This window comes from Scyliorhinus torazame, chromosome 12 (genome assembly GCF_047496885.1).
Source record: "Scyliorhinus torazame isolate Kashiwa2021f chromosome 12, sScyTor2.1, whole genome shotgun sequence".
NCBI classification, from domain to species: domain Eukaryota; kingdom Metazoa; phylum Chordata; class Chondrichthyes; order Carcharhiniformes; family Scyliorhinidae; genus Scyliorhinus; species Scyliorhinus torazame.
Window position 1 is genome coordinate 208,611,430 of NC_092718.1, and position 23,253 is coordinate 208,634,682.

The window sequence follows — 23,253 nt, forward strand, 5'->3', positions numbered from 1 at the left end:
CTGCAGTGCTAACCCATCGTGCCACCGTGCTGTCCCTCAGCTAAGCTCAATTAACTTAGGATGGCAATGGTGGCGCAGTGGTTAGCACTGCTGTCTCACGGCGCCGAGGACCCCGGTTTGATTACGGCCCTGGGTCACTGTCCGTGTGGAGTTTGCACATTCTCCCCGCGTCTGCGTGGGTCTCACCCCCACAACCCAAAGATGTGCAGGGTAGGTGGATTGGCCACGCTAAATTGCTCCTTAATTGACAAAAAAAGAATTGGATACTCTAAATTTATATAAATAAAAGAGAAAAAAAAACGCTCCAATCACTTGGCAAAGACCGAGAATTTTACCTGTGTCATTACTTGTTTCAGCAATGCACTGTATAGTGCGTGTGTTCAATAAATAATCGGAAAAATGGAATAATCTTAATTTCCATGATCCCCCCCGCCCATTTCAAATTCTGAAGAGTTTCGAACTATCCCATAAGAAATAGTGATGTGGTCATTACCTGGAGGTGAGCTGATATTAAACCCACATAAAAAGCCAGGGTTTAACAAAACGTTTTTCATGTGTTTGACCTGTATGTTACTAACCACTAACTGGTTAATCGAGGATCACATGGCTGGGAGATATTTGTATAACCTACATTTGAAAACATTTAGCTATGGAATACTTAACATCCACGAACGCATCAGAGAAGTTTCTGGTGCGTGTAAGTGGATCTTTAATTCTCAGTGTGGGGTCTGTTATTAGTCTGATAAATGTACAAGAGGAGAAATATGATGTAAATAGGATTTTTCGCCCCCCCCAAACATCTCCAGCTCGGTTTTGAGTTTTTTTTACATATTAAGAGTCAGGCAGTGTTTAAATGGTGGGGATATGGAGACGAGGTTGCTTTGTAACGTGTTAGAATTGCAATGCCAAAACAGTTTTTCGACAATGCGCACGAGTATAAAATGGGCGATGGGCTGTTTCTGGTGGATCAAAATCGGGGATCTTGGTCCCTCGGAACATGATTAAAATCTGCGTAAAAGAGGCGGCATGTGGCGCAGCGGTTAGCACTGGGACTGCGGTGCAGAGGACCCGAGTTCGAATCCCGGCTCTGGGTCACTGTCCGTGTGGAGTTTGCACATTCTCCCCGTGTCTGTGTGGGTTTCACCCCCACAACCCAAAGATGTGCAGGTTAGGTGGATTGGCCACGCTAAATTGTCCCTTAATTGGAAAAATAAATAATTGTGTACTGTGATAAAGCCAGGGGAGTCCAACGAGCTTCTTAAAAGTCCTTTATTTCAGCAACAGCATCATGCATACACAGGGCCCGGTTCCCTTTCACCGGGTCCTCATTCCTTTTTAGCTGGCTCTACAGCTGCCTGCCTTTTATGCTAGTGCTGGGTTAACTCAGTCCAATCGAACACGGGGAACAATCATCCCCAGGTGGATGAGTCCTGTGCAGGTTATTACAGGTACTCTAAATTTATAAAAGAAAATCTGCATAAATGATTGTCAGAAAGGAATTTCATTCCATTTCTCTCCCCATCTTAAAGGAAGTCTCTCACCACCTCCCAAAGCACTTTGTATCCAATGGAGTACTTTTTTAGAGTCCCCAATTATATTTTTCCAATTAAGGGGCAATTTAGCGTGCCCAATCCACCTACCCTGCACATCTTTGGGTTGTGAGCCACGGGGAGAATGTGCAAACTCCACACGGACAGTGACCCAGAGCCGGGATTCGAACACGGGTCCTCAGCGCTGTAGGCAGCTAACCACTACACCACCGTGCTGCCACCAATAGAGTACTTTTGAAGCATTGTTATCGTTGGAATGTCGGGGAATGAGACACACACAAACACACACAGCACCCTCCCACAAAACGGCAATGGCCAGACAGTGAGTTTAAGAATTAAATGATGCTTTGGGCTCCTTGGGTACCCCTACCCGTGCTCTCCGATGCAAACTGTGCAGTGGAACTGTGGACATGATTTTCTCTCGAAGCTGACTGCAGTTGTTGGGGAGGGACAGACCCGTTGAACACGGCCATGTCGTTTGCGCCCCCCCCCCCCCCCCCGCAGAGCTGCTGTGGGTGCGCAACAGACCCCCACCTCTCTCACCACTTGCAGCGTGACTCCCTGATCAGCTCAACACTGGCCCAGACCTGCTCTTTTCTCCCTTTGTTCTTTTCTGGCATGGCCAGCATTTATTGCCCATCCCTAATTTCCCTTGAACTTGAGTGCCTTGCTAGCTAGGGCCATTTCGGAGGGCACATTGCTGTGGGCCCAGAGTCACAGGTGACTGCACAATGTTCAGCACATTCCGCGACTCCTCACACATTGGAGCAGTCCGTGTCCAAATGCAGCAAGACCTGGACAATATGCAGGCTTGTGCTGACAAGTGGCAAGTTACATTTGTGCCACACAAGTGCCCGTCAATGACCATCTCCTACAGGAAAGGATCTAACCATAACCCCTAGACATTCAATGACATTACCATTGCTGAATCCCCCACAATCAACATCCTGGGGGTTACCATTGATCAGAAACTGAACTGGTCCAGCCATATTAGTACTGTGGCTACCACAGCAGGTCAAAGGTTAGGAATCCTACGGTGAGTAACACCCCCTGACCCCCCAAAGCCTGTCCACCATCTTCAAGGCAGAAGTCGGGAGTGTAATGGAATAATCTCCACTTGCCTGGATGAGTGCAGCTTCAACAATACTCGAGAAGCTCAGGACAAACCAGCCATTTTGATTGCTACCCCTTCCACAAACATTCAATCCCTCCACCACCAAACGGTAGCAGCCGTGTGTACCATTTACAGGATGCACTCCAGGAACTTGCCAAGGTTCTTCAGACAACGCCTTCCAAACCCACGTCCACTACCATCTAGAAGGACAAGATCAGCAGGTACCTGGGAAGTGAAGGAAACCCACCAATTGGAGGTTCCCCTCCAAACCATTCACCACCCTGACTTGGAAATATATCGCTGTTCCTTCACTGTCGCTGGGTTAAAATCCTGGAACTCCCTAACAGCACTGTGGGTGTGCCTACACCTCATGGCCTGCAGCGGTTCAAGAAGGCAGCTCACCACCACCTTCTGAAGGGATGAGCAGTAAATGCTGGTCTAGCCAGCGACGCCCACATCTGGTAAATGAATGTTTTTTAAAAAATGTAGGTCAGACCAGGCAAGGACGGCAGATTTCCTTCCCTAAAGAGCACTTGTGAACCCGATGGGTTTTTACAAGAACCGATGGTAATTGTCATGGTCACCTTTACTGAGACTAGTTTTATATTCCAGATTTATTAATTGAATTTAAATTTAACCAGCTGCCATGGTGGGATTTGAACACTGGATAACTAGTCCAGTGACATTTTAACATTATGCCACCATCTGCTTGAATTGCCTTGCTTGCTTGCTGTTCACCTGGTGGTGGTGACTGTCACAGGCTGGCGGCAGGTCTCCCTCGGCGACGGGGCGCAGGCCTGTTTACCTATACTGCAGCGCACAGTCCCAGGTATTGGGACAGCACAGGTGGGGTGTTGGGTGGGGGAGCTACCTCGTGTGCCCTGGCAGCCTCACCAACTTTGACCCTCAGCAGAAGGTTCGACCAATGGTGTTGGGACATGTGCCGGTGCTGAAGGGGTTAATCCCAAAGCCGTCTTTCCAGCCGGTGCTGTGCATTTGCTTATTTTCCGTTCGTGTTGGACCAAACCACAGCCTGGAAATTAAAGCAGTCAAACAATTTAATGATATGTAGGTGTAAGAATGCCCTTAAGCAGCCTCTGCAGTAAACCGTGATAATTCTGTTTATTGTTGAGTTCTATGTTCATTATGAAGTTTGGGTGCTGAGCACACTTTCAAAAGGACAGGTAAAGCTTTCTGTTTTGCTGCTGTTGTGAATATTGTTTGACTTTTAAATTCTCTATCTCACCCCCACAACACAAAGATGTGCAGGGTTAGGTGGATTGGTCACGCTACATTGCCCTTATTTTGAAAAATAAAAATTATTTTAAAAAATTATTTATTTTGTGCGGGGAAGCTGGTTTGTTGGTGTCGGGATGTGCGTGATGCTGACCCCTCTCTCCCCTCTTCCCCATCTTCCTCCCTCACTGTGCGTGTCTCAATTTTTGCGTCAGTCACACTGAATACTGCTTCTCGCTGTGTGGGAGTGTCATGTGTGCGCACGCACTTCCTCCCTTGTTTCGGTCTCCCCTTTGCCCTGTATCTGTTCTCTCAGCTCTCTGTGTATCGCCCCCTCGCAGTCTGTGTCTCTCTTGCCCCTTAACACGTGCTTCACTTTTTTTTTTAGTCTTTCCTTGTCCCTTCTAGACCTTTTGAGACTCCTATTGCACCGCCCTTTAGTGTTTCACTCTTTGTCCCTTCCCCCGTTTCTGTTTGTTTCTTGTTCTGTGACTACCTGACTGCCTAACTTGTCTTTAATTGTTACTCTCCCCTCCCTCCCTCCTTCCTTCCTCTGTGTGTCTTCCACCTTCCCCTGTGTCAGTGAGCGCAGATCTCGTTCTGTCCCAATGTGGTTTAGTCTGTCTTCTCCTTTCCTTTTTCCCAGGTGTTTCTTATTAAGTGCATGTCTCTGCCACTACGTGACTTGACCTCTCTCTTGACTCTTTTCGTGTTTCTGCGTATGAGTCTCTCTTTCTCTGGGTTGATTTCTCTCTCTCTCTGGGTTTCTCTCTCTCTCTGGGTCTCTTTCTCTCTCTCTCTCTCTCTGGGTCTCTCTCTCTCTCTCTCTCCAGGTGTCTGTGCAAGCTATTTCCCATCTCTTTATTTTGGAGATCTGTAAGAGTTCTGAACAATAGTGCTGTTTGAAGTATGGAAATCCTGTCGGGGAGACCCTGCATCTGGCTGTAGAAATTCCTGACTGAATGATTGGATGCTCCTTGGGGCCGTTGGGAATGAGAAGATGTAGAATTTTGAACATGAAACACACTTCCCCTGGTCAAGTAGTTGGATATTCGTGTTTAATAAAAAGAATCAGGGATCCGTGACTGCCGACTTGTTTCTTAATGTCCTTAAAATGAGAGACTGACAGGTGGAGGGACGCTGCGTTAAAGATGGCAGCCTTTTCACCTCCAAGCCTTGTATTTAATCCTTATTGCCTTTAACTGTTTCAGAAATGCTGAGCGATTATAATTTTGTGTTAATCTCTTCAACTTCAGAAGTCTGATTGTCAGAGTCTGTGGTTGGGGGCTTTCCCTTTGTCAGTGGTGTTGGACTGCCAGTGAGGTCCCTTCACTATAACGGCAGGGCTAATGAGAACAGGAGGACACCATTCAGCCCCTCGAGGCTGTCCCACCACCCATGAAAGATTCTGCTTGGGGCAGCACGGTGGCGCAGTGGGTTATCCCTGCAGCCTCACGGCACCGAGGTCCCAGGTTCGATCCTGGCTCTGGGTCACTGTCCGTGTGGAGTTTGCACATTCTCCGTGTCTGCGTGGGTTTCGCCCCCACAACCCAAAGCTGTGCAGAGTAGGTGGATTGGCCGCGCTAAATTGCCCCTTAATTGAAAAAATTGAATTGGGTGCACTAAATTTAAAAAAAAGATTCTGCTTGATCTGTATCTTAACTCCCACCCAACGTTTGTTCCGTGTTGTTAAATACACATTAATTAAGTCTATAATCTCACTGAGTAGGTTTCGAGAAAGGGGATAATTAATGCTGGCGGTTGTCATTGGGAGGAGCAAGATCATAGAACTTATAGATCTTAGAATTTACAGTGCAGAAGGAGGCCATTCGGCCCATCGAGTCTGCACCGGTCCTTGGAAAGAGCACCCTAGCCAAGTCCACACCTCCACCCTATCCCCGCAACCCAGTAATCCCACCCAACCTTTTTGGACAATTTAGCATGGCCAATCCACCTAACCTGCACATCTGTGGACTGTGGGAGGAAACCGGAGAACCCGGAGGAAACCCACGCAGGCACGGGGAGAGCGTGCAGACCCCGCACAGACAGCGACCCAAGCCGGGAATCGAACCCGGGACCCTGGAGCTGTGAAGCCACAGTGCTAACCACTGTGCTACCATGCCACCAAGGAAATAAAACAAGGCAACCACTCTTCAGGGTGAAGGAAGAGAAGAAATTGAGGGATATGTTGAGTTTGCGATGAAGAGTTGTGGAAGGAGGTTCATGTAGAATAAAAGCACTGAATAGGTAGTTGGGTCAGGTGGCCTGTTCTTGTGCTGTACAATCTCTGCAGTCCTTGTCCATGCACAGCAAGGCAAGGAGAACAAGTCCGGTTTGGGCCAATCACTGACATTCATTCCACACAAGTGCCAGGCAATGACCATCTCCCAACAAGAGAGAATCTAACCATCTCTCCATCACATTGCCATCGCTGAATCCTCCACCTTTCCTGGCCCACAATCAATGATGCAGAGGCAACTTGCCTCTCCCGAAGGCTGTCCTCGCTTTACTGTAACTCCCGAATTTTCCCAAGGCCTGGAACACTGAGCTGGCCTCCTCGAGAGGGGTGCCTGCCTGCTCCTTGTCCCACCTCGGTAAAACCCAGAAGTTGGATGGTTGGAGCAAATTTTCCCAACGTGCTCGCAAACCTTTTCCCGTTTAACCTCCTTCACCCTCACCATTCTGTAGTCTCTCCTTCCTTCCCTATGATCACCCGAGGAAGGAGCTGCGCTCCGAAAGCTAGTGGTTCGAATCAAACCTGTTGGACTTTAACCTGGTGTTGTAAGACTTCTTACTGCGCTCACCCCAGTCCAACGCCGGCATCTCCACATCATCCTTATGTACGGTATGCATTGTTTGTACAGCATGCGAGAAACAATACTTTTCACTGTATACTAATACAAGTGACAAAATGAATCAAATCAAATCCGTTTCAATCTCGTTCACCCACGTTAAAATTCTCCTCGGATCTTACAAATGCTCCTCACCATTTGGCTCATTGGTACCCCATTACCTCAAGAGGACTGTGGCTTCTGGCCACGCTCCAGGCACGTAAGATTTGAGAAATTGGCTGCTTTGCCTGTCGGCGTAGTCGCTGCATTCCAAACATAATTCACTGGTATGAAAGGCTCGGAGACACTTTGAGGCATTATATTAAACCCAGACCATAACAGCAGCAGATCTCACCCCAGGACTCTGGCATTAGCGCCATACAGTGCCAGCCAGCCAGGGAACCTCAGGCAGCTTCAATGAGAAGGTTTAAGGATCGAGGTGAATAGATCTTGCCTTTTATCCAACTGAATGTTTGCACTGGGCCTCTGCAACACTCCTGAACCTGAAGAGGCTTGGATGATAAATCCCCCATATCTTATCTCTCTGGATTTCGCCAGTGCCCCTTCACCTTGACTATAAAGCAGGACTGAGCCAATCACAATGGAGTGTGCTGGGTTTCAGTTTAAGGGGCTGAAAATACGAATCATGCTGCTTGTCTCCTTCGGAGCTGTTTAGTATATGAAGTGGAGCTTGTTCCATTCAGCTCTAACTCTTGGTACCTGCCTCTTAATACAACCTTGTCAAAAAAAATTACATTAAAAAAATATATTCATGTTCACACTTGGCCTATCCATTGTGAAAAGGATATAAAGGGACTGGGGAAATTTGGGGAGGTGGGGTGTGCATTAATTTGCAAGGATGATACTAGATCTAAGAGAGAACTCCAGGAAAGAGTACCCAATTAATTTTTTTCCAATTAAGGGGCAATTTAGCGTGGCCAATCCACCTGGCCTGCACATCTTTGTGTTGGGGCGAAACCCACGCAAACACGGGGAGAATGTGCAAACTCCACACGAACAGTGACCCAGAGCCGGGATCGAACCTGGGACCTCAGCGCCATGAGGCTGCATTGCTAACCACTGTGCCACCATGCTGCCCCGACTCCAGGAAAGGGAATGCTGAGGGGTGTAACTTTGACACAAGGGCATAGTTCGATACGGGTGGCATGGTGGCACAGTGGTTAGCACTGCTGCCTCACAGCACCAGGGACCCAGTTTCGATTCCGACCTCGGCTGACTCTGTGTGGAGTTTGCACGTCTTCTCGTCTCTGCCTGGGCTTCCTCCGGGTGCTCCGGTTTCCACCCACAGCCCAATGATGTGCAGATTAAATTGCCCCTCAGTGTCCAAAGGTTAGGTGGGGTTACGGGGATGCGGCGGGGGAGTGGGCCAGGGTAGGGTGCTCTTTCAGCTGGTTGGTGTAGACATGATGGGCCGAATGGCCTCTTTCTGCCCTGCAGGGATTCTATGATACGTGGAGGTTAAGAAAATTGTGGTAAAATTGGGGTAAAGCTAGAGATCATCAGTATAAAATAGTCAGTAAGTCCAATAGGGGAATTTAATAATAATAGCTTATTGTCACGAGTAGGCTTCAATGAAGTTACTGTGAAAAGCCCCTAGTCACCACATTCCGGCGCCTGTTCGGGGAGGCCGGTACAGGAATTGAACTCGCGGTGCTGGCATTGTTCTGGATTACAAGCCAGCAACTTAGCCCACTGTGCTAAACAGGAATAACTTCCTTACCCAGAGAGTGTTAGAATGTCGAACCCATTGCCACAAGGAATAGTTGAGGCGAATAGATTGGGTGTATTCAAAGGAAACTTCGGTAAACGCATGCAGGAGAAAGGAAGAGGCTAAACTGATGAAGTTGGGGTGGGAAATGGTTTGTGTGGAGCATAAACTCTGATGCGGACTAGTGGACCAATTAACCTACTTCTGTGCTGAAGGTTCCATATAATGTTCTCATCAGCCTCTGGCCAATGCATACCTCTTGGTTGGAATGCTCCGTTAGGATATTACAGAATGTTTGCATTTCAGTGTGTCATCGCTTGGTGCCATAGACTAGAAGGAGCCCCGTGATTGCCATGGTTGTTTATCAGTTTTGTGTCCGTGTGCGTGTTCTGCTATCTCTGCCGTGGCTCAGCGCCCTCACCCCCGAGTCCGAAGGCTGTGAGTTCCAAGGCTCACTCCAGAGACCCGAGTGCATAAGGTCTGGGCCGACGCTCCCCAGTGTCCCACTCTTTGGGGGTCAGATTTCAAATTGAGTTCGAGTAATTTGGCCAGCTGTACACCAAAGATCCCATGGCACTATTTGAAGAGCAAAGGGAGCTTTGGTGTCTGGGCCAACATTGAGCCTTCTTGTCGAAAACAAATTCCTGTACATGTGAACGACACTTCATAGATGCGACTCCTTTCTTGTGTGGGAGGTGATAGATGTAGGAGTTGGGATACCCACTACCACGTGGGCAAGGACTGGCACTGGTGTCTCTTTCTCACTCTCTGGATTATTATCCTTCGTGTATGTCTGTGTATCTCTCCCTCTTGAGTGCTTATATATTTGCTTTAATGGGTGTTTCTGCTGTTGGCCCCTGAGGTATGGGTGTCCTGGGTACTTTGGAAAGCTAAAAATAAACTTGCCGGATTCACTGCTCATGGAAAGATTTATTTTTACCCACCCCCACCCAATCCACCCTGCCAATCCTGATCTTTTCACCTCCCGGCCTTGGGAAGAACATAGAACATAGAAAATACAGCACAGAACAGACCCTTCGGCCACAATGTTGTGCCAAACTTTTGTCCTAGATTAAGAACAAATTAATCCACTCCCCATCATTTTACCGTAATCCATGTACCTATCCAATAGCCGCTTGAAGGTCTCCAATGTTTCCGACTCAACTACTTCCACAGACAGTGCATTCCATGCCCCCACTACTCTCTGGGTAAAGAACCTACCTCTGACATCCCCCCCTATATCTGCCACCATTCACCTTAAATTTATGCCCCCTTGTAATGGTTTGTTGCACCCGGGGAAAAAGTCTCTGACTGTCTACTCTATCTATTCCCCTGATCATCTTATAAACCTCTATTAAGTCGCCCCTCATCCTTCTCCGTTCTAATGAGAAAAGGCCCAGCAGCCTCAACCTTTCCTCGTAAGACCTACTCTCCATTCTAGGCAACATCTCCTTTGCAACTTTTCCAAAGCTTCCACATCCTTCCTAAAATGAGGCGACCAGAACTGCACACAGTACTCCAAATGTGGCCGTACCAAGGTTTTGTACAGCTGCATCATCACCTCACGGCTCTGATTGGCGATTTGGAAGCCAGCAACATCAACGTGGCACATCTCCCAGCACAGTGACAGGTTCCCATTCTCCGTCTCTAAATTTTCAGATCAGCTTTGTAACGCCAGCGAGAAAAATAACTCTTGTTGCAAAGTTGGGCTCCGACTCTCTCCCAGAACCATAGAACCTTTCGTGCTTTGCAAGTGCTACTCATTCTCTCTCTCTCTCTCTCTTGCTCACTCACTCCCTACTTCTTTGTCACTCTTATTCTGTTTTAATATGGAATGCCTGTATTTTAATTGACGTTATAAGATGTCAATACTCTTCCTAGCAGGGTTCCTTGTCTCGAATCTACTCGGGGGTCTTGGCATTTAACTGAAAAGGCAGCCTTCCATTTTGTTCCCACTTTTTTGAGGGTTTTAAATTGACGATATTTATTCCTAAACTCCCAAACAATGGAGAGCTTGTCCCATTTTCTGATATTTTCCCTGGTTGGGTTATTTGTAGGTGATCCAAACTAGGAATGAATCTGAACATTGTTTTCCTTTCCTCTCTTTCAGATGGTCACACGAACAAAGAAAATATTTGTAGGTGGATTATCTGCAAATACAGTAGTGGATGATGTAAAGCAGTACTTTGAGCAGTTTGGCAAGGTAAGCGTGATCAAAGCTGCTGTGGAATGCGCAGAAATGAAACAATCGTCTTAATGGCTCTGAGTAGGACGGGGTTCCTTGTTTCCCGAATTGGCAGGGGTTCTGTGCGTGGCGTTACAAGGCCATGGACGATTCTGCGCATGATTCCGAGCCACGAGGGTGCCGTACAATCCGGCTTTGAACATAAGAACAGGACAAGGCCATTCAACCCCTCGAGCCTGTTCCACTGCCGTTCCTGAGATCAGGGCGGATCTGGGATATCGTAAGCCGTGATTGCATATCTGGAATGCTGTAAACAGTTTTGGTCCCCTTATCTAAGGAAAGATAATGGGCAGCATGGTAGCACAGTGGTTAGCGTTGTGGCTTCACAGTGCCTGGGCCCCAAGTTCGATTCCCCGCTGGGTCACTGGCTGTACTGAGTCTGCACGTTCTCCCCGTGTCTGCGTGGGTTTCCTCCGGATGCTTCAGTTTCCTCCCACAGTTCAAAGATGTGCAGGACTGGCCATGCTAAATTGCCTTAGTGTCCAAAAAAGGTTAGGAGGGGTTATTGGGTTACAAAGGTAGAGTGGAAGTGAGGGCTTAAAGTGGGTCGGTGCAGACTTGATGGACCAAATGGCCTCCTTTTGCACTGTATGTTCTATATACTGGCATTGGAGGCAGTCCAGAGAAGGTTCACTCGGTTGATCCCGGGTATGGAGGGATTTTCTTATGAGGAGAGGTTGAGTAGGTTGGGAATGTACTCATTGGAGTTTAGAAGAATGAGCGGCAACCTTATTGAGACCTATAAGATTCTCGGGGGGCTTGACAGGTTAGATCATCATAGAATTTACAGTGCAGAAGGAGGCCATTCGGCCCATCGAGTCTGCACCAGCTCTTGGAAAGAGCACCCTACCCAAGGTCCACACCTCCACCCTATCCCCGTAATCCAATAACCCCACCCAACACTTGGGGCAATTTTGGACACTATGGGCAATTTAGCATGGCCAATCCACCTAACCCGCACATCTTTGGACTGTGGGAGGAAACCGGAGCACCCGGAGGAAACCCACGCTCACACGGGGAGAATGTGCAGAATCCGCACAGACAGTGACCCAAGCCGGGAATCGAACCTGGGACCCTGGAGCTGTGAAGCAATTGTGCTAATCACAATGCTACCGTGCTGCCCTAATGATAGGTTGTTTCCCATTGTGGGAGAGTCCAGGACCAGAGGGCATAATCTTGGGGTAAGTGGGGGCGTTTGAGACACAGTTGAGGAGGAATTTCCTCTGAAGATAGTGTATCCCTCTCTTTATATCATCAATTTGAAAGGCTCCCTTTGTGCAGGCCTTTAGGATGACTATTGCCTGGAAATATCTGTTTGAGGTCTTTTGTTCCCAGTGCAATAAGGTTACTAAATAACAATGAAAATTACCGCAGAAGGCTATGGAGGTTTGTCATTAGATATATTCAAGGCTGAGATAGACAGATTTAAAAAAAAAATTAAATTTAGAGTGCCCGATTATTTTTTTTTTCCAATTAAGGGGCAATTTAGCGTGGCCAATCCACCTATTTTTGGGTTGTAGCGGGGAGACCCACGCTGACACGGGGAGAATGTGCAAACTCCACGCGGACAGTGAGCCAGGGCCGGGATTCGAACCCGGGTCCTCAGCCCGGTCGAACCCAGTGCTAGCCACTGCACCACCGTGCTGCCCCTAGATGTTCAATCAGAAAGGGAATCCAGGGTGATGAGTATAAGACCGGAAAGTGGAGTTGAGGGTTACCATTTCAGATCAGTCATGATCTCATTGAATGGCAGAGCAGACTCGATGGGATGAATGGCCAGCTTCTGCTCCGACATCTTTTGGTCTTTTGATCTGTTGGCTCTGTCCACCTGTCTTGGTTTTGATCCTTTTATAGCCGTGTCCAGCAAAGATATATTGCTCTCCGTTTTTAAAATTGTTAAATTGAGCTGGCATTTAGGATTTTAGTGGGAAGGAGTGCCACGCCCTTGGACATTCATTGTGTACACCATATGTTTCCAATCAGTCAGGCCTCTAACCTGTGGCAGGATATGCGCGAGCAGTCTGCTATTAAGACACTGGGACCCATTGGTGGATTTGGTCATTGGGGTTGGTGTTTCAAAGCCATGTGTGTATGAGAGATGTATTGCTACCAATTTGTTTTGAGTAAACCTTTCCTCGCTGCCCACCACTCACCATCCTCCCCTTTAAACAAACACAGGGCAGGAATACTTGCTCCTGGCATGGATGAAGAGGTCCAGCCACGGCAAGATGTTAGGAGTGGGATTGGTGATTGCTGGTGTTGAGATATTGGAAACTTTGAACGTCCCGACTCTCGTCCCTTTTTCTGGGGCTCTTGCCTCTTGGCTACCTCACCAATGAAGCCATCATTAATGAATGCTCCCTGACCATGAGTAGCAATGGGGTATTTAAAACTCGGGTGGCATCACACTTGAACCCTCTGCTCACCCAAAGGCAATGTGAGAAATTCCGATTGTTTCGAACTATTAGGCAGCCATGAGAGCAGAACGAGACTGAAGCTGGACAGGTTACATTTTCAGGACAGGCCACTTGAAAATAGCTTTGTATTCTTTCAAAATGTTGTGTAATTTCAAGAAAGGTTTAGGCCTAGCTCTTGGGGCTAAAGGAATGTTTTGAAATTGAGCTTGATCGATTTTTTGTTAGACAAAGGAAGGCTCTGATGGTTACCCAAGGTGTTAAGATACAGATCAGCTATGGTCTAATAGTATAGCCCAATAGGCTGCCCTCTTGCACCCACATTCCTGTCAGGAGTGGGGCTGCTCTGACTCCAGGTGCACCTCACTTGCTGCTTCAGTTGAACTCGATGAGTTCAGTATCGATTGGGGATCAAACCGGGAACCCTTATCTGAGCAGCTTGATGCGCAAACCTGCTGAGCCATCGTGGCGGCTCCCGTTTAAGACATTTCTAGGAAATAAATGCATCAGAATGTGTCCTTATAAAAGCGAATTGAAGGAGACTTGATGGGACTGTAATGCCGATGTGGATTGATTCGAGGGGAGGAGGTACTCCTTCCTCCCACGGTGCTCTGGGGGGAGTAAGCAGGATGTGAAGTTCTTGAGAATCTAAATGGAAAGTTTTAATTCTATATTGATTCTGGAGTGTGCCCCAGGCAGCCTTGTAGTTAAAATTGTTTACTATATCCATAGATTTCTGCCCTTGTCGTTTGCGCATTTGATTTTGCTGAACCATCTTAATATAGTATACGAAGCCAGCCTACCGAGTTTTCGAAGTTGAGATCATAGAATTTACAGTGCAGAAGGAGGCCTGCACCGGCTCTTGGAAAGAGCACCCTACCCAAGCCCACACCTCCACCCTATCCCCATAACCCAGTAACCCCACCCAACACTAAGGGCAATTTTGGACACTAACAGCAATTTAGCATGGCCAATCCACCTAACCTGCACATCTTTGGACTGTGGGAGGAAACCGGATCACCCGGAGGAAACCCATGCACACACGGGGAGAGCGTGCAAATGAACATTTCTGTCCAAAAGGTTGCTAAAGACGTACGACTCGAAAGTACTGGTTTCAGTGCTGCGGTTCGCGAGTACCGTTTACATTGGTGTCAGGTCAGAACAGTATTAATTTATAGTAGACCTGGTGAAGTCTGCTTCCTGCCTGCAACCCAGTTTGATTGTGGGTTTTTGACAGCCTACTCAGGGAAACATCTAAGCACCTGTTGTTACAGCCACCCTAACTGTTTCCGAAACCTAAAAAGTAATCTACATTTTCCCAGCTTTGCGTGCATGCACTCTTTCTGTCCATCATTCTCCAGGTGTTGCCTACGCAGATGCAAATCGCCGTGTCTCGCCTTGAAAGGGACAAGACGTGTAAGGAAATGGTTGCAATGTTTGCAGAGAGGCCTCATCCCCATTCTCCTGCCTTCTCCCCATAACCCCTGATCCCCTTATTAATTAATTAATTGACAGTTGTCTCACTCTTACAGATTTTATTTAAAAATGGCCTTTCTTTGACAATAATAGACCTCCAATTGTGTCATGCTGGTTGCTGCCAACTTAGATCCTGAAATTCTGAAGCACCCTCTGATCTGCAAATGCCCTCTGGTCAAAAAAGCAATTAAGCTCCGACTGACCCGAGCCTGTGTGTACTTCACAACAGTTGGAGTTTGTGGCTGTGAGCAGGGGCAGCTGTACCGTAGCAGCAGGGAGACACTGTGTCTTACACAGTGCAGAACTCTTCATCGCTGTTAAAACTGTGCCTCACCTGTCTTGTGGCAGAAGTGCCTCCCGATAGATTGTGAGAAAGCTGATCTGTTTATAACTTAACATTTATCAGACAAGGATGTGAAGGTTTCAGAAAGGGTACAGGAAACGGTTCCCAGGATGAGAGATTCCAGTTACGCGGATAGAAGAAGATCGAGAACCCGAAGGTGATTAACAAAGGAAGCAGAGACGTTATGAGGAAAAAGCTGTTTATGCACCCACTGGTTCAGATCTGGAATGGAACGGACTGCCCGAGCGTGTGGCGGAGACGGTCAATTGTGGTGTTCAAAAGGGAAAACCGGATAATTATCTGAATAGAAAAGATTTTACTGAGTCAGAGTGGCTTGTTGATTGGCTGATGCAGCGATTTGATGTGCTGAATGTCCTCCTTCTGTTCTGTCACCATTCCTCGATCCCCTCGCACTCTCTCCCCCCATCCCCCCGCGTGCTCTTTCCCCCATCCCCTCGCACTCTCTTTCCCCCATCCCCTCGCATTCTCTCCCCCTCCCATCCTCACTTGTGCTCTTTCCCCCATCCTCTCGCACTCTCTCTCCCATCCCTCAGCACTCTCTCCCCCCCATCCCCTGGCACTCTCTCCCCCCATCCCCTCGCACTCTCTTTCCCCCATCCCCTCGCACTCTCTCCCCCCTCCCATCCTCCCTTGTGCTCTTTCCCCCGCACTCTCTCTCCCATCCCCCAGCACTCTCTTTCCCCATCCCCCCGCACTCTCTCCCCCCCCATCCCCTGGCACTCTCTCCCCCCATCCCCTTGCACTCTCTTTCCCCCATCCCCTCGCACTCTCTCCCCCCTCCCATCCTCCCTTGTGCTCTTTCCCCCACCCCCCCGCACTCTCTCTCCCATCCCCCAGCACTCTCTTTCCCCATCCCCCCGCACTCTCTCCCCCCCATCCCCTGGCACTCTCTCCCCCCCATCCCCTTGCACGCTCTCCCCCCCCATCCCCTCGCACTCTCTCCCCCATCCCCTCGCACTCTCTCCCCCCCATCCACTCACATACTCTTCCCCCCCATCCCCTCGCACTCTCTCCACCCCATCCCCTCACACACTCTCCCCCCATCCCCTCACACACTCTCCCCCCATCCCCTCGCACACTCTCCCCCCATCCCCTCGCACTCTCTCCCCCCCAATCCCCTCGCATACTCTTCCCCCATCCCCTCGCACTCCCCCCATCCCCTCGCACACTCTCTCCCCCATCCCCTCGCACTCCCCCATCCCCTCGCACTCCCCCATCCCCTCGCACTCTCTCCCCCATCCCCTCGCACTCCCCCCATCCCCTCGCACTTCCCCATCCCCTCGCACTCTCTCCCCCATCCCCTCGCACTCTCTTCCCCCCCCCATCCCCTCGCACTCTCTTCCCCCCCCCATCCCCTCGCACTCTCTTCCCCCCCCATCCCCTCGCACTCTCTCCCCCAGCCCCTCGCACTCTCTCCCCCAGCCTGCTTGGTCGTCACGATCTCACTTTGTTATTCGATGTTACATTTCTGATAATGACTCCAGTTGATGATTTAGGATCTCACGGTTGAAAAAAATAAAGAGGTTTGTCCTCGAACTCGCTGTGCTTAGTCTTCAAATGTCTTCCAAGTCTTGAGGGTTTGAAGCTTTCGTTTGTCAGTGCTTCCCTGCATATAACACACATGAACTTTGAATCCTGATTTGCAGTGGCACATTTAATAAACCCACTCCTCAAGTAATCATCTTTATGCTGTTCCTGTTTTCAGTTTCTTCTCCATGGGTGGTTCCCCACAGGCCCTGGAGTTTATACCAGCAGTGCTGGCAGCTGCAAAATGGAGGAATCTCTATCGCGCCCAGAACACGTGACGTCAGTGTTCGGGGCGCGTGACCTGCTCACTGCCGTCGCGCCAGCAATTTAAAAACAAATCTGCTGATGGGTCAGCGGGTTGACTCCAGGAGGGGGCGTTCTGCCCCGCTGGGCTCCGGGCCTGCGGGAAGCGCTGAGGAAGCACGCATGCACGGAACGGTCGTAATTCTGAAAGCTGGTCACGTCCGGCTCCAAGTCGGTCATGCCTTTGGGCTCTACTTCCCGCGATCGGGAACGCCGCGACCCTCCCGCTACCCACCTGCGACCCACCCGCCGGTCACGGCCCTGGGTCTGAAAATGACTATCCTAGCTAATACAGCACAGGTTTGGAGGGCCGAAGGGCCTGTTCCTGTGCTGTACTTTTCTTTGTTTTTTGGTGCCTGTATGCAGTGGGGTGAATGAGCTAATGAGACCTATCACAGAGTAAATCTTGTGTACCTAGTATTAACTATAAGTAACTATGTGCAGCACAGTCAAAAGAATTCTGAGATGGTTAATCAGATTTGTTTTTCTTTTTATAAATTTAGAGTACCCAATTCATTTTTTCCAATAAAGGGGCAATTTAGCGGTGGCCAATCCACCTACCCTGCGCATCTTTGGGTTGTGGGGGTCAAACCCACGCAGACACGGGGAGAATGTGCAAACTCCACACGGACAGTGTCCCGGAGCCGGGATCGAACCTGGGACCTCGGCGGCGTGAGGCAGCAGGGCTAGCCCACTGCGCCACCGTGCAGCCCATTAACCAGATTTCTTAAATGCCCACGTTTGGAAGGGAGTTCAGTAATGAAGGCTCTGCTGCACTGTATTTCAAGCTGGCCTCTGACCATCGGGGTTAGGAAAGGACAGCAATCTCCTGGAGACTGTATTGAATGATGTTGCAGACTCTGATCTTCTGTACCTCGCGATGCAGGCTACAATGAGTGCTCTGAAGGTGGAGTTAGTGGGTGGGTATGGGGGTGGGGGGCGGGGGGAGTGGAAGAGGGGTCTGTAATTCTGAATTTGTTGGGTTGGGGCAAGAATGGGTTAACTGGCCTTGACAGCTGTAGATGAGTCAGCTGCAAAGATCCTTCTGTTGTGACCTCTCCCCTACCACGGGAGCTAGGGGACCGAAGAATTTCCAGTTAATCTCCGGTTAAAATGATCATAGAATCCACAGAAGGAGACCATTCGGCCCATCGAGTCCGCACCGGCCCCTAAAAGAGCACCCCAATTAAGCCCAGGCTTCCATCCTACCCCAGTAATCCGACCTAACCTTTTTGGACACTAAAGGCAATGTATCATGACCAATCCACCTAACCTGCACATCTTTGGACTATGGGACGAAACCGGATCACCCGGACGAAACCCACGCAGATGCGGGGAGAACGTGCAAACTCCACGCAGACAGACACCCGAGGCCTGGGACCCTGGAGCGGTGAGGCAGCAGTGCAAAGCACTGTGCCACCATGCCGCCCAATGATGCTGAGTCCCGTGGAACCCCCCCTGCCCGCCCAATACGGAGAGACTGCAAGAAAGACCTGAGGAGCGATGCGATGAGAGGGGCGAGACGATGTCTCCTGTGCCACCAACTGAACTGCTTTAATTAGCTTTTTAAAAAAAATATAAATAGAAGAAGCAATGAAAAGAACACAACCAGATATGTACAGGATTATTTTCTAAGGATGTTCTCAGTCACACTGACAGCCTGTCTCCTGGGCATTGTGTTCTTTTCTTTTTCCGTCCTTGGGACATAGGCACTGATGGCAAGCCCAGCGTTTAGTCTCTGTGCTTAATTGCCCCTTGAGAAGGCCCCTTGGGCAGCACGGTAGCATTGTGGATAGCACAATTGCTTCACAGCTCCAGGGTCCCTGGTTCGATTCCAGCTTGGGTCACTGTCTGCGCGGAGTCTGCACATCCTCCCCGTGTGTGCGTGGGTTTCCTCCGGGTGCTCCGGTTTCCTCCCACAGTCCAAAGATGTGCGGGTTAGGTGGATTGGCCATGCTAAATTGTCCCTTAGTGTCCAAAATTGCCCTTAGTGTTGGGTGGGGTTACTGGGTTATGGGGATAGGGTGGCGGTGTTGACCTTGGGTAGGGTGCTCTTTCCAAGAGTCGGTGCAGACTCGATGGGCCGAATGGCCTCCTTCTGCACTGTAAATTCTATGTAAATTCTATGAAAGGTGGTGGTGAGCTGCCGCCTTGAACCGCTGCAGTCCATGTGGTGTAGGTACACCCACAGTGCTGTTAGGGAGGCTTTTGACTTGCTTGTGTTATGGGTCAGGGTTTAGAGAACCCCAAAGTGTATCACCTGACCCACAACGTTTAATAGATTGTGGTATGGGGAGCACACGGCCCACTCTACAGGTGTGGGACAGCAGAAATGGAAAAATATTTTAAAAAACAAAACAATGTTTATTCTATGAACTCAAGTTAACCTTTTTAAAACAAACAGTGAATATCTTAGCAACCATTAATTCAAAGATAACCCCCAAAGAATACAACACTAAGTAATGATGTATGCTGTCCTTTTAACATCCAAAAGACTTAACAACCTTTAAACAGAAGCACATCAGGGTTTACATTCAATACTGAAAACATTTACATTTCTGAATTCACCAAATGATCAAGAAATAGTCCTTCATGGCAGAGAGATCAACAGTACAGCTGCTTTGCCTGACTTCAGCTGCACCACCCTGCAAAACAAAACCAAAAAGACAGACGCACCCAAGCTTTTCTCGAAGTTAAACTAAAAAGCAGAGCCAGAGCTCAGCTCCACCCACACTCTGACATCACTGCAGTAACATGAGCAGCCAACCATTTCTTAAAGCGACATTCTCATGACACTTGCGATGTGGTTCCAAGTCAGGCTGGTGTGTGAGTCGGAGGGGGTGGTGCTCCCGCACACTTGCTTCCCTTCCGGTGGGCAGAGTGTGAGAGTTTGTGGGGATGATGGGTGAGAAGGGCTGGATTGCTCTGTGATGTCGCTCACCGTTCCAGAGTTGGTATCAGCAAAACTTCAATTTATTACCTATCTGAGGGCATCCCAAAGAGTTCTACAGTGAATAGTGCTGAAGCGCAGTTGCCATTGTTGCGCAGTTAAACGCGGTGGCCTTTTGATACACAGCAAGATCCCACAAGTGGCAGTCGGGTGGTCGATCAGTTAATCTGTCCTTGGTGATGGGTTGAATGTTGATCGAGGATAACCCTCTGGTCTTCAGACTGTCGTATATGACCTTTGACCTCCATCTGAATGCGGATACGAGTGGCCTCGGTTTAACCCACTGCTTGATGGGTGCACCTCTGGCAGTGCAGAAATCCTTCAGCAGCGCACTGGAGTGCCAGCCTGGATCGTGAAGTGGTCTTGAGGGATGGGGTGGGATGGCTTCAAATCTCAAGTTGTCTGATTTATCAGGTGATAGCCAATGGAGATTTGTAACGTTCTCGAGGAAGACCTTTAGGTTATGGGTTTTCATTGATTACCATCTGCCAAAAATACATTGGTTGATTCATTAACTTGTGTTTATGCTGGTAAGTCACTACCTGTTGCAACAGAGTCAAGAACAAAGGGGTCAGAATCTCAGGCTTATGGGTCAACCATTTAAGTGTAGAATCATGGGAAATAGGACTATTTGACCCTTTAAACCTGCTCTACCATTCAATGTGATCATGGCTGAACCTCTGTCTCAACACCATAGGTCCATGCTCTCCCATACCCATTGACTCCTTTAGAGTCTAAAAATCTATTTCCTTCTTAAATATATTCAATGCCTTGACCTCCGCAGACTTCTGTGGTTGAGAATTCCACAGGTTGGTCCTCCTCTAAGTGAAGAAGTTTCTCCTCATCTCAGTCCTCAATGGCTTAGCCCATATCTGGAGACGGCAATATTTTATTGTAGAACCCACCCCCGGCCATGGGGAACAACATCTGTGCATCCACTCTGCCTCGCCCTGTCAGAATGTTCAATGTTTCAATGAGATCCCCTCTCGTTCGTCTAAATTCCATTGAAGACGGGGCCCAGTCGACCCAATCTCTCCACTTAGATCAATCCTGCCATCTCAGGAACCAAGTCTTTTTTTTTTTCCAATCAAGGGGGCAGTTTAGCATGGCCAATCCACCTACCCTGCACATCTTTGTGCTGTGGGGGGTGAACACCCACGCAGACACGGGGAGACTGTGCAAACTCCACACGGACAGTGACCCGGGGCTAACCACCGCTCCACTGCGCCGCCCTACAATCCTGCCATCTCAGGAACCAAGTCTGGTGAAGACTGAGGAGGCGACATTTCTTCACTTTGGTGGGATGAACTGAGGTCTGCGGTCGTCGAATATGTTCAAGACTGAGATTGATGGATACTTTGGGAATTGGGGGATGGGGCACGAAAGCGGAATTGCGGGCGTAGATCAATACGTGAGCGTATTGAGTGGCGGAGCAGGTTCACGAGGCTGAAAGGCCCACTCCTCCTCCTCTTGGTTTCATTCTTCCATAACTGTTCTCCAACCTGCACTGATTCCTTAATGCTAGGCTCCCCCTCCCACTGGGACTATTAGTGTTTTCTGCGGACAGTGAAGGTGATCTGGGCGTTCTAGAGGTGTCCCTATGCCCACCAGCACCAAAAAGAAAATAAACCTCTTGTTCCATCTGTTCACTGCAGGGACCTAACTAAATGTAAAAATGGCTTCCCGATGTAACTTAAGTCACAACAAATTCCATGCCTGTGAGGCACTTTGAGATGTTTTGACAGTGCGTTGTGTTGCAATATAAATTGTAGCTGTTCTATTTCCAACCACAGATGCAGCGTTGGTGTCTTTTATTGAAGGAAGTCTCCGGCAAAGTTTTTCTGCCATGAGCTGGTGTAATCGGCACAGCATTTTTTGAGGGGCTTTTCCATAAGGTTGACAAAAGCTGAAACCCGGTTCCCTTTGAAATCCAGTGATGGAGACCAAGTCTCACACTCATAACCTCTGTTTCACAGATGAAGTAGTGAGCGGAATAATTAGTTTTGAGGGCCTCTCCTTAGTCAGCGTTTCAGCCTAATCAGCTTTGTCTCCCCTCAACAAAGTGAGCTTATTCTGCTAAGCTGCACAAACTCCTGTCTCCTTGTTGTTGTTTTAAAAATTCATTTTCTCTTTTATATTTTCTGCCAGTTTTTCTTTCTCTGACCGTATAAGCCATTTCCAATCCAGTGGACCACTACAATCGTTCATTTATAATGCAGCTGCCCTAGTTCCCAGGCCTTCTGATTGTGTTCTCTCTTTCTCTCTCTCTCTCTCTCACCCTCTCTTGTGCCCTCGCTCTGACCCTTGCCCTTGGTCGCTCTCTCGCCATCATTCTCTCGCCATCACCCTCGCTCGCCCTCCCGCCCCCCCCCTCGCCATCCCTCTCGCCTCCTCTCTCACTCGCTTGTCGCCTCTCGCCCTCTTTCACCCTCAGTCGCCCTCTCCTTGCACGCTCTCGCTTACCCTCGCTCTCTCTTACCCTCGCTCTCTCTTACCCTCGCTCTCACTTACCCTCGCTCTCTCTTACCCTCGCTCTCTCTTACCCTCGCTCTCTCTTACCCTCGCTCTCTCTTACCCTCGCTCTCTCTTACCCTCGCTCTCTCTTACCCTCGCTCTCTCTTACCCTCGCTCTCTCTTACCCTCGCTCTCTCTTACCCTCGCTCTCTCTTACCCTCGCTCTCTCTTACCCTCGCTCTCTCTTACCCTTGCTCTCTCTTACCCTCGCTCTCTCTTACCCTCGCTCTCACTTACCCTCGCTCTCACTTACCCTCGCTCTCTCTTACCCTCGATCTCTCTTACCCTCGCTCACACTTACCCTCGCTCTCTCTTACCCTCGCTCTCTCTTACCCTCGCTCTCTCTTACCCTCGCTCTCTCTTACCCACGCTCTCACTTACCCTCGCTCTCTCTTACCCTCGATCTCTCTAACCCTCGCTCACACTTGCCCTCGCTCTCTCACCCTCGCTCTCTCTTACCCTCGCTCTCTCTTACCCTCGCTCTCTCTTACCCTTGCTCTCTCTTACCCTCGCTCTCTCTTACCCTCGCTCTCTCTTACCCTCGCTCTCTCTTACCCTCGCTCTCTCTTGCCCTCGCTCTCTCTTGCCCTCGCTCTCTCTTGCCCTCGCTCTCTCTTACCCTCGCTCTCTCTTACCCTCGCTCTCTCTTACCCTCGCTCTCTCTTACCCTCGCTCTCTCTTACCCTCGCTCTCTCGCTTGCCCTCGCTCGCTCTCTTGCCCTCGCTCGCCCTCTGGCCCTCGCTCGCCCTCTGGCCCTCGCTCGCCCTCTGGCCCTCGCTCGCCCTCTGTCCCTCCCTGTTCCTCTGGCCCTCCCTATTCCTCTGGCCCTCCCTCTTCCTCTGGCCCTCCCTCTTCCTCTCGCCCTCTCTCGAGCTTTCTTTCCCCACAACGAGCTTATGCTAAATATAGTCAGGCCTGTTCCCCTACAAGGCCTGCGAGGAGGCCTCTGAAGTCATTGCGCGGTGCTTAGCATGAGAAAAGGTGCTTTTCTCCACATCT

The 23,253-nt window shown here is 49.3% G+C and overlaps 1 protein-coding gene across 15 annotated transcripts in view; it reads left to right on the forward strand.

Moving 5' to 3' along the window:
• Positions 1 to 23,253, forward strand: part of msi2b (musashi RNA-binding protein 2b) — a 603,647-nt gene that overhangs the window by 152,073 nt on the left and 428,321 nt on the right. For all 15 annotated transcript variants that reach the window (XM_072469818.1, XM_072469819.1, XM_072469820.1 and 12 more), the window contains one exon: positions 10,571 to 10,663. In XM_072469818.1, coding sequence (XP_072325919.1) covers positions 10,571 to 10,663 — 93 coding nt within the window. The remainder of the gene's footprint in view (positions 1 to 10,570; positions 10,664 to 23,253) is intronic.